The 11,341-nt window shown below is 39.5% G+C and overlaps 2 protein-coding genes across 3 annotated transcripts; one reads left to right on the top strand and one right to left on the bottom strand.

The window, feature by feature from the left end:
* Positions 1–4,417: 4,417 nt before the first annotated feature.
* Positions 4,418–5,996, bottom strand: LOC109074294 (extracellular superoxide dismutase [Cu-Zn]-like). Of its 2 annotated transcripts, none has more exons than XM_019090348.2 (2): positions 5,893–5,996; positions 4,418–5,224 (listed from the first exon to the last, which is right to left on the bottom strand). In XM_019090348.2, exon 2 carries the CDS (start codon positions 5,207–5,209, stop codon positions 4,550–4,552), a length of 660 nt encoding a protein of 219 aa, XP_018945893.2. In that variant the 5' UTR covers positions 5,210–5,224; positions 5,893–5,996; the 3' UTR covers positions 4,418–4,549. The 2 variants fall into 2 exon arrangements, with proteins under 2 accessions (XP_018945893.2, XP_042617087.1); XM_042761153.1 differs by having other exon boundaries at positions 4,418–5,226; positions 5,897–5,967.
* Positions 5,990–10,473, top strand: LOC109074296 (extracellular superoxide dismutase [Cu-Zn]-like). Its single transcript, XM_042761152.1, has 2 exons — positions 5,990–6,127; positions 9,648–10,473. Exon 2 carries the CDS (start codon positions 9,663–9,665, stop codon positions 10,320–10,322), a length of 660 nt encoding a protein of 219 aa, XP_042617086.1. The 5' UTR covers positions 5,990–6,127; positions 9,648–9,662; the 3' UTR covers positions 10,323–10,473.
* The last annotated feature ends 868 nt before the right edge of the window (positions 10,474–11,341 follow it).

Raw genomic sequence — 11,341 nt, 5'->3', positions numbered from 1 at the left:
CGGACATGAAATCTTTCATTTCTCTTCCCGCGTGTTTACCACAGTATGAGATGCGAAAACAGTGATTAAAAGTGAAATACGATCAAATAAACCCGCGAAATTAGAGGGTTAGACGGTGAGGATTTAGGAAAAGAAACAATTCAAAAACATCATTTAAACCGCTGAAACTCTACACAAAAACTAGAGACATAATCCGCGTAAGGCTCTATGGGCTGGAACGCATCTAAAAGCATGGTCGCAATGTAACGTTTTCCTGCTTATTCATCTGATAAACAAAGCTTTTATACCACACTTGTCTTAATCAGAGTTTATAACCTTAAAACAAATAAATTACAAATGGTTGACAGCAAATAAAAGCTGTGACCGACACTGACCATACGTTTTCTCGGAGCATTCAATGATGTCACTGAACGGTGACGCCACATAAGAGCATCATTCACAAGTTTCTGCTTGGACTTAACTAGAGCAAAGGTTCTCAAGCCCTGGGACAAAATGGGATGCTTTGAGGAAAATGTATAGCCTATGTAAGTAATAGGCCTAAAATAACAATTTGTTTTCAAAAAAAAAAATTTAACCAAAAAAAAATATATATATAATATATATATATATATATATATATATGCGAAATATATCAGACTTAAATAATTAAGATAAAGGATTTAAAACAGAAGTGTCGCGGCACTCCATAAACAAGTTCACGGAAAGGAAAGGATGACGACGCGCATTCTGTTTGTTTGCTTTAGCCTATTTTACAAGAGCACAAATCTTCTGTTTTTATTGTGAGTGTGCACAAATAAAAGTAAACAGTTTTGCGTATTATATATTACTCCAAAAAGTTTTTTGTTTTTTATGTCTTAGCTGTTTGGTCGCGCGCACACCCCACATACTCTAGCAATTCAAACTTACATCGCAGTCTGTCCATTATCAACATAAAACAGTCAACCAGTATGGAGTCAAAATAATGCCGTATATATAACCTACGCAAAAAAATAAAGTTTTGCAAACGAAAATTAAAGTATTGAGGAAAATAATTTTTGCTTTTTGCAAACAAAAATAAAGAATTGCAAAACATAAATGATACCGCGCGAAAGCAATGATTTTTGCAATACATATTTTCTATGGTCAGACTATACCTATTATTTTATTTGCAACACTGATTTTATTTTGCGTGTCAGTCTAGTTTGAGCTTGCGCTGCTGCTTTTTCCTTTGCGCTTCATTTTTCTGCGCGTCTCGCTTTTTGGCGCTGTTTTGACGTGGGGGTGGAGTCAAGGGGCAGGGGCTTGTACAACATGCCTCCCTAGAGTGACGTCATCGGCCCGAGACTCAGCTCACTGATCCAGGTACTGTCATGATGAGCAGAGGCTTGCGAGTGGATCGCTTTTTTTATTCACTAGCATTAAAACATTCATTGTTTCGTTTTATTAACTTTATTAAAAAATTTATATTTGTATTAGCAGCGTTTGCTCAAGTTAAAGAAGTTGTTACCATTAACATCTGCTGTTTATTTCTCTCGATGTGCACACTTTTATAGCATTAAAATGTGTATTGTTCCATTTGGTTAACTGCATGTGTATTAACAGTGTTTGTTTAAAATCTCTTAACCTGTGGGAGGACACCAGCGCAGAGAAGCGTTCTTTGTTCACATTAGTTCAGAGTTACTGCTGTGTGTGTATACAGTGTATACTGTATATATATAAACATAAACCTTGCTATATGTACTGCATTAGGTTAACCAAGACTTGTCACAGCACTTGCGTATTATTGCCCTTTTGTTGATTTTGATTGCTTCTATTGTCTTCATCTTGGATTCAATCTTTTGGTCAGCTTTCCACCACAAGAATTATATTTATATATTTTAGTACGTTTCCTAACCTTGGTCTTCAAATGCCTTCAGCTTTGCACATTTTGTTTGTCTCCCCAATCAAACACACCTGATTCAACTCTTCAGCTTATCAGAAGAAACTCAAAGACTCGAAACAAATCTGTCAGATTAGAAAGATGTCCAGGATGTGTACTGTTATTATCGATATTAAAAATATTTACCTATTTACCTATAGAGAAGTTGACATGGCAAACACAATAATGTTTCTGAAAAGACTACAGATGTGGCATTTATGGTTTAACCACCATCATTCCAGTCCCGAAGAAGCCATCTCGATCCTGCTTCAATGACTACCATCCAGTTGCACTTACTCCCATCCTCATGAAGTGCTTTGAAAGGCTAGTCATGCACCACATCAAGTCTGCCCTTCCCCCTCCCCCCTCCCTGGACCCATTCCAGTTTGCATATCGGTCCAACCGGTCAACCGATGATGCCATCGCCACTGCCCTCCACTCAGCACTCAAACATATAGACAAAAAGGACTCATACGTCAGAATGCTGTTCATAGACTTCACTTCAGTATTCAACACAATCATCCCTCAACAGCTCATTCACAAACTGGTCGAGCTGAGGCTCAACACTTCGCTGTGCAACTGGCTGTTGGACTTTCTGACTGGAAGACCTCAGGCAGTACGGGTGGGCAGCAACACATCCAGCACTGGGTCCCCCCAAGGATGTGTGCTGAGCCCCCTCCTCTTCACTCTGCTGACCCACGACTGCACACCGTCACACAATTCCAACCTCTTCATTAAGTTTGCGGATGACACGACTGTGGTGGGTCTCATTAGCAACAAGGATGAGACAAACCACAGGAGCGTGGTGAGCCGCCTGGTCGGGTGGTGCAGTGACAACAATCTCTCTCTGAACGTGGAGAAGACGAAGGAGATTGTTGTTGACTTCAGGAGAGCACACACTCAGCATGTTCCTCTGACCATCAACGGTGCGACTGTGGAGAGAGTGAGTAGCACCAACTTCCTGGGTGTGCACATCACAGAGGACCGCAGCACTGGCCAAGAAATCACAACAGCGTCTCTACTTTCTCCGCAAACTGAGGAGAGCCAGAGCCCCAGCCCCCATCATGTACACCTTCTACAGAGGCACCATCGAGAGCATTCTGACCAGCTGCATCACTGTGTGGTATGGTGCCTGCAACGCGTCCTGCCGGAAGACTCTGCAATGCATAGTGAGAGCAGCTGAGAAGATCATTGGTGTCTCTCTCCCCTCCCTCCAGGAAATTTACGGAACCCGTCTCACTCGCAAAGCCCTCTGCATCGCAGTTGATGCCACACACCTGTGACACAGCTTCTTCAGTCTGCTGCCATCATGGAAGAGACTGCGGAGTCCTCCAGGCCAGGCCAGCAGACTAAAGGACAGCTTCAACTCCATCAGGGCTGTCAGGAAGCGAACTCACTCCCGAACTTGCCCCCCCCGTCCCTCTTCTGCCCCAGGCACCACTCCCGCCCCAAGGGTCCCAAGATCCCACATCCCCAGGTCCTTTCACCCTCCCCCCACTAACATACGATAACATGCACCAGTCACTTTGTGCAGCATTGGTCTGCTCACTACCTCATTCAACATGGAACTGATGTCATTCTACCACCTCATCAGTCAGTTTAAATAAAATAACTGCTCTTGAGCACTTTTGTCACTTTAATCAGACTGAATAAGCTTTTATTTTTTGCACTAAAAATCTTTTTATCTGCACTGTTTGTTCACTGGTTTGCACTATCTGCCATGTGCCTTGCGCTGCTTTATTTAACTTTATTTTTATTTTTTATGTCTTTTTTTTTTACATTCCCTTATTGTATAGTTGTATCTTATATTTTGTATTTGATCTAGATTTTTAGGCTCTACTGTTAGTGTTATCTGTATGCACCGGGGGTCTGAAAGTAATGCAATTTCGATTCTCTGTATGTATGTACTGTACATGTGGAAGAATTGACAATAAAGCAGACTTCACTAAATAGCTGGATCCCAGGAAGACATTCGGAAACATTAAAAGAGACCTTTAATAATTGTGTTGGACACACTTTATGTTGTGCGTTTAACAACTACATTTAAATTAATTTGATACATTGCACTTATTGTGTGCATATGCGTTTTTTACATGTAAAAAAAAAAAAAAAAAAAAAAAAAACTTTCTGTAATAAGATCTAGTTACACTGTCCACCAACACTACACTTTAACCCACACTTAAACCTAACTAGATCACCAAATCGGTCCATAAGCATAACACACCTCAATAGCAGCAAAAGGGATTTGCAATTCAACAGGAACACATTAAGTACATTGTACCTAACAACCTATACAATTACTAGTTAAAGTCACCTAATATAAAGTGGGACCACAGTGTTTGTAATGGAAATAAATTTCAATAACTTTTTAAATATCACTTTATTAATGTAGGACACAGATAAAGAACAAACAAGTTATTTTTGGTGTCTCTGGTTCCATAAAAAACATTTAACATCCAGATAGCCACAAAAAGATCTTTGTAATGTACTTCACACCAAGAACAAATGATCACTGAAAGGTTCAAAAATGGTTCTTTTATTGCATCGCTACAAAAAACCCTTTTGGAAGCTTTATAAATTTAAACAATATCAAGTATCAATCACAAACAGAATGCATTTTTTCTTCTGCTCCACATCCGCCACTCATCTTTTTCACTCGTTTCCCTCCTCCACCTCTTCTCCAGGGAACGGTTCAGTCTCCTGCCACAGTCTTGGAGAAGTAATGCCGATCACACAGCAAGCGATTCTCTCCCCAGTATTCCCACTGAGTTTGCTCTCCTCATCCAACCCCAGTCCCAGATCATCCTCCTTCTCATAAACCACCACCGCACGTCCCAGAACGGAATGACCCCCGAACAGCTTGGCCTCCGGGAGCCTCATGAACTTCCTTATAACTCCTTGCTCAGAAACAAAGTTGCCCAGGTCTCCGGGATGACCGGGATGGTCGACCGCCTGTGGATTGTAGTGAGCACCAGCAGTGACGCACCCTTGACTGAGGTCTCCGTACTGATGAATGTGGATGGCGCGCGCTTGCTGATCATCGGCAGGCAAACCACGGAGGTTGATTTTCACTTCTAGAGTTCCATTGGGAAAGATCTGCTTGAAAAGCACCTGCCCAACGATCTCTGGCTGGCTGGGTGGTAAATTAGTGATGGGAGTTACTTCACAAGTGCCGTAGATTGTGTTGTTGAACTCCACGACTTCTGGCTTTGGAGCTTCGACGATCTCAAGAACAGGACTGTCAGAGAACACTCCACTTTGAATATGCAACGCCAGCAATATCAGAGGGAGCTGTAGGATGATTTTCTCCATGTTGCCGTTTAAAGCCTAGAATGAAGAGTGGAATCAGTGAAATCATGCAGTTTTAGGAATTTAGTATTTTGATAGAGGTGCAAGTCAAGAAAACCGTTCTAGCGAGTGCACATCAAAGTTCTCAGTTTTGTTCTCTTTAGGCAAATTTCAAAGCTTTCTTCCAGGGAGCTTTGTGAGGGGAAGCTACATCATCAAAAAACACAACAACAATAATAGATTGCATTAAGGGCAAATTAGCACAACTGTAATTTTTGGATTGCGGTGTACACTTGTGAAAAACAATCGCGCTTTATAACGAATGTGCACTTGTAGTGTGCTTCAAATCTTTCAAAACCTGTACTTGCAGATAATATAAAATTAATGAAATCAGTCCACTTAAGTTAAGACACTCAAGTACACTTTTAAAAAGTGAGCCAATAATGTCAAGTTTAGTTACTTCAAAGTAGATTTTAAATTTGATTAAGTTTTAATCTTTTGTTGTGCACATCGATCGCTTTCTCATCACAGCAAACCTTGCAAATTATTATTGGTCTATTTTGTTCTCAAATTTTTAATGTTAACATCAACATTGCGGGACTACGTGTACAAACTAGTGTGAATTAGCGTTTAGTAGATTTCAGTTTCTGTACAGTCTAATCTCTAATTGTCATACCATTCGAATTTCATATAAAGACATGTTTTACCTGTGTTTGTGTGATATTGTTCTGGTCGGAGGAGGCGGCGGCGAATCAGAGCGCTTCTTCTTTTATCTCCGCGAGTCACCCGGAAGAGGACCGTGTGAGGTCATATGACCGATATAAAAGGATGCTTTACTCAAATGTCTTTCTGCAGGAAGATTAAGCAAACGTGTAGCTGTAGTGCTGTGAACGAGTTCAAACACCGTCTTCACCGACCCAGAACAATATCACACAAACACAGGTGAGAGATACATTTAAAATCTTTTACATTGCGTTTCAATGTAATTCAGGTATAATGTAAGTTAATATCTGGGTAACGTTATGTTATGTAATGTATGTCGATTTTGTAACAGTTAGCTATCACTTACTCAAAACAAACTCATATGTAAAGCAGTCCGTGTGTGTGGAATTGCCTGTGATAAACTGTTGCAGTGTCTTTTGTAACTGGTAGTGAGCTGTTACTGAGGCCAAACTTATGCCTATGGCAAGCCGTTTTAACATTTAGAACTTTTGTTTTGACTATCCATAAATATAATTTCGGATAGTCCCAATTGTAATTCCAGATATCTATATTGCAATTATGACTCGTTGAAATTGGAATTAAGATCTACAATGTGATTATGACAAGTCATAATACACATTCCAGATATCTACAATGCTATTACTACTAATCATAATCTTCCAGTGACTTCCATTGAAAAATATTTTCGGATATCTTCAATTGAGTTTTGACTTGTCGTAATTCAAATTCAAGATATCTTTAAATATGATTTGACTAGTCAAAATACAATTTAAGATATTTTTAAAGATATCCAAAATACATTTGTATTTATGACTAGTGAAATTAGTTGTAGATATCTTGAATTGGAAATTTGACTAGGCAAATCATATTTAAAGATATCTTGAATTGGAATTATGACTATTCAGAACCCATTTAAAGATATCTGCCACTTAGTTATGCATATCCCAATCAGATTTGACTAGGAAGAACTAGATTTAGAGATATCTGCATTTAGCTTTGTGACTAGGCGTAATTGCAATGTAGATATCTGGAATTAACAATTTGACTAGTCAAAATACGTTATAGATATCTACAATGTGCATGCAAATACACCTCTGTTGAGCCCCACCTTAAACATTTTACTTAACCAGTCCTAGCTTGGAATCTGTTGTCATTCGCAGTTTTGTCTAAGAGTTGTATAATAAAGGTCCTGTGTCTTTGGGTGTTTTTTTTTTTTTTTTTTTTTTTTTCTCCTTTTTCAAATCTCATATCGGAAAGGCATTTATTTTCAATAATTTAGGAAATAAGGTTGAAAATAAATATTGGGTAGGATTAGGGTAGGAGTAGGGAGGGCTTTATTGTCCCAGTAAGGTGGCATCCATTTAAAAATGAGTTAAAATGATCATTTACACTAAGTTATTGTGTACTGTTTTATAATGTACTACAATACTGAGGTGCAGATAATTGCCACTTTTTGAAATAAGTAGAAAATATGCTATTTACACCTAGTGCAAATAGCCGCTGCCTAAAAGAATACATTGGCGCTCATCACTTAACACAGCAGAATATCATCATCATCATGGATCTTTCTATAATACAATACTCCCACCTTGTGGGCTATTTATGGAAGCTCATTTCCGCCACTAAATTAATTTAATGAAGAAATAGCAACTTTTTATTTCGGTTATAAAATTTATATCTCGCATTGTGTATATATCGCAGTTCTGAGGAAAAAGACAGAATGAATGGTAAGATAAAATCTGCAAACTAGACCTACCTTTCTTTAAAAATAATAATAATGAATAAAAAAAACATTGCGTTTCATTGTCTAAATATATAATAAATGGATTCAGACGAGCAGTTTTTTTTTTTTTTTTTTTTTCTTCTACCTTTTATTAAAACATTACACTGCATTTGGTCCATTTTGCAACATGATTTGATTAAAACACCGTGCTATACACGCATGCACGCTGGAGAACTTTTACCACACAAGGCTGCATCCAGATTTATTTAATAATCCATGAAGCACTTCATCAAGTAGCTTTTCTCTCCGTGACAACAAAAGCAGACTTTTATTATGTTGTTAGCAGTTAGCAGAGTAGGTGGGGAGGAGCTGAGTAAATTTATTCTGGCGTCACACAACAGCATTTCGACTAGGAGCAATTGCATTTCAGATATCTTAAACTATAATTGTGACTAGTCGAAATTGAATTCGAGATCTCTTGTTATATTTGTGGCTGTATGACGCGTCTATAGAAGATATCTATAAAGTAATTACAGATATCTTAAATGGAGTTTTGACTAGTCATAAAGTATTTAGACATCTCTAATCTGATTTCTTACTAGTGTAATTATAATTGCAGATATCTCTTGTTGTCATTGTGACTAGTCGAATTATAATTGACTATCCGAAATTATATTTATGGATAGTCAAACCAAGGTTTAAATGCTTAAACGGCTTGCGATAGGTGCCGGTGTCCTGACTTTTTATTCCACCAGTCAGATTTTCCTACCAGGTTTACTGCGCACGCGCACATCAATATTGTGTCTCTTTCTCATGCTGAACAACAAATAATGTATCAGCATTACTGTAAGGGTAGGTTTAGGGTTGTGGTAGGTGTAGACGTTAATAAACCGTAACTTTACAGGTAGCATTTTTCGTTGTCTTATTGTACTACCCACTGTTTTAATGTTAGGTAACAAAATCTGACCAGGTAGGCCAAATCGACAGAACACCGGCTGTTGCCATCTTGGCAGCATGTCACTCCCGGATAAAGAGGCGGGAGCGGGTTGCTGAAACCACACCTACCTAGCTCAATGGTGGTGACAGCAGCAGCAATCCACCTGTCACTCAAGTGGCCACGCCCTTAATTATGCAGAACTTTAAGGTCCCCTGAAGTACCTTGAAACCAAGCGGCAACCTCCTGCTCTCTCGTGAAGCCAACAAGGAAGTGACTAAAACTCATTCGTCAACTGCCCGCTAGAGGCTCAATCCCATAGACTCCCCATGTTAACATGCCCAACTTTACAGAAGAAAGAACATGTTTACAGCCTAGTACAAAAAATGATTTGTCTATATAGCTAATTTTGGCCTTCATGACAACTGGTAGGGGGTGAGTTATTATTTTTTTTTAAATAACTCATCTGTTTAAATTATATTAAGCATTATGTCAAGTTCTGCATAATTAAGGACGTGGACACTTGAGTGACAGATGGACTGCAGCGGTTTGCCCATTTTCAATGATCTGGGAGTGACGCGTGGTGGCGCACTGTCAAGATGGCGATGGCCCGCTCTGCCCACTTTGAGCTTCAAAAACACTCTTCAGAAAACTACGGGTGACGTCATGGACACTACGTCCATGTTTTTATATGGTTTATGCTTGAACACGCAACGTTATTCTATGTGGTGACGTAATTTCAACTGAAACAGGAAGAGAGGACGGGACAATTGTCACTGTTTTGGAGCACAGTGCCTTATAGATAACCTTAAGACTAATATATTGGTACTAAATTTGATTTAATGGGGACTTTAAGGCTTAATATAATTGATTTTATCTAATCTGGCTGTGCTATTTCAAGCTAATGCAGCTTCCCCTCACAAAGCTCCCTGGAAGAAAGCTTTGAAGTTTGCCTAAAGAAAAGAACAAAACCGAGAACTTTGATGTGCACTCGCTAGAACTATTTTCTTGACTTGCACCTCTATCAAAAATACTACATTCCTAAAACTGCATGATTTCACTGATTCCACTCTTCATTCTAGGCTTTAAACGGCAACATGGAGAAAATCATCCTACAGCTTCCTCTGATATTGCTGGCGTTGCATATTCAAAGTGGAGCGTTCTCTGACAGTCCTGTTCTTGAGATCGTCGAAGCTCCAAAGCCAGAAGTCGTGGAGTTCAACAACACAATCTACGGCACTTGTGAAGTAACTCCCGTCACTAATTTACCACCCAGCCAGCCAGAGATCGTTGGGCAGGTGCTTTTCAAGCAGATCTTTCCCAATGGAACTCTAGAAGTGAAAATCAACCTCCATGGTTTGCCTGCCGATGATCAGCAAGCGCGCGCCATCCACATCCATCAGTACGGAGACCTCAGTCAAGGGTGCGTCACTGCTGGTGCTCACTACAATCCACAGGCGGTCGACCATCCCGGTCATCCCGGAGACCTGGGCAACTTTGTTTCTGAGCAAGGAGTTATAAGGAAGTTCATGAGGCTCCCGGAGGCCAAGCTGTTCGGGGGTCATTCCGTTCTGGGACGTGCGGTGGTGGTTTATGAGAAGGAGGATGATCTGGGAATGGGGTCGGATGAGGAGAGCAAACTCAGTGGGAATACTGGGGAGAGAATCGCTTGCTGTGTGATCGGCATTACTTCTCCAAGACTGTGGCAGGAGACTGAACCGTTCCCTGGAGAAGAGGTGGAGGAGGGAAACGAGTGAAAAAGATGAGAGCGGCGGATGTGGAGCAGAAGAAAAAATGCATTCTGTTTGTGATTTGATACTTGATACTGTTTACATTTAAGAACTGTGATTGAAATGGGACGATGATTAACCTTCACTCTAAAAAATAAAGCTCAGTCAATACGTGCCACATCTGTAGTCTTTTCAGAAAATTGTTTGCATGTCAACTTTTCCAGTAAATAGGTAAATCCTCTAGTTAATATTTTTAATATCCATAATAACAGTACACATCCTGGACATCTTTCTAATCTGACAGATTTGTTTCGAGTCTTTGAGTTTCTTTTGATAAGCTGAAGAGTTGAATCCGGTGTGTTTGATTGGGGAGACAAACAAAATGTGCAAAGCTGAAGGCATTTGAAGACCAAGCTTAGGAAACATACTTAAATATAATTATTGTGGCGGAAAGCTGACCAAGAGATTGAATCCAAGATTTGGTAATAGTATAGCATAATGAGAGATTCACAAGCTATTTTTAAAAGGTAATTTTTGACAAAGAAGACCAAATTAGGTAAAGGATTTTCAGCATTTGTTGTTAGTTGTGTTGGTCTTTAACTGGTAGTCCTCTACATGAAATTGATTTTACTGAGCCACCAAAATCCTCTGTAAATGCAATTCCGCTTGAAGTTTGTTTTTAACCACACTTCATATTCATTATGGACTGTTGTGAATATCTACAGACTCTATCCTAAACCTGACAAGCCTATTTCACATGCAACTGGCCTGTTATTGTCTATGAAAGTGGAAATAAAAATGCCCTGTTTCAGATTTATACAGAGAGCAGTGCAAAGTCTTGTTAACGTTAACTTTGTTTTTCCCATCAGTTCCCAGCCGTGAGCAATGATCCAGTAGCTATAATGTAGCTTGTTAGCCATGCCTAGGCTGTGTAATTACCGTTGTCGATGGCAATGATTGTCTTCTGCACTAGCTGATTCATTGCCGTATATTATTTAATGTACAGGAGCTCAGTACATTCTGAGACTTCATTCAGGATACTCTCA

Source organism: Cyprinus carpio, chromosome A7 (assembly GCF_018340385.1).
Source record: "Cyprinus carpio isolate SPL01 chromosome A7, ASM1834038v1, whole genome shotgun sequence".
Lineage (NCBI taxonomy): Eukaryota > Metazoa > Chordata > Actinopteri > Cypriniformes > Cyprinidae > Cyprinus > Cyprinus carpio.
The sequence above is the reverse complement of the archived record's forward strand: the minus strand, read 5'-3'. Positions and strand labels throughout refer to the sequence as shown.

Coding starts and splice junctions, on each gene's coding strand:
- LOC109074294 (XM_019090348.2), bottom strand. CDS start 5,209: ATGGAGAAAATCATCCTACAGCTCCCTCTGATATTGCTGGCGTTGCAT.
- LOC109074296 (XM_042761152.1), top strand. CDS start 9,663: ATGGAGAAAATCATCCTACAGCTTCCTCTGATATTGCTGGCGTTGCAT.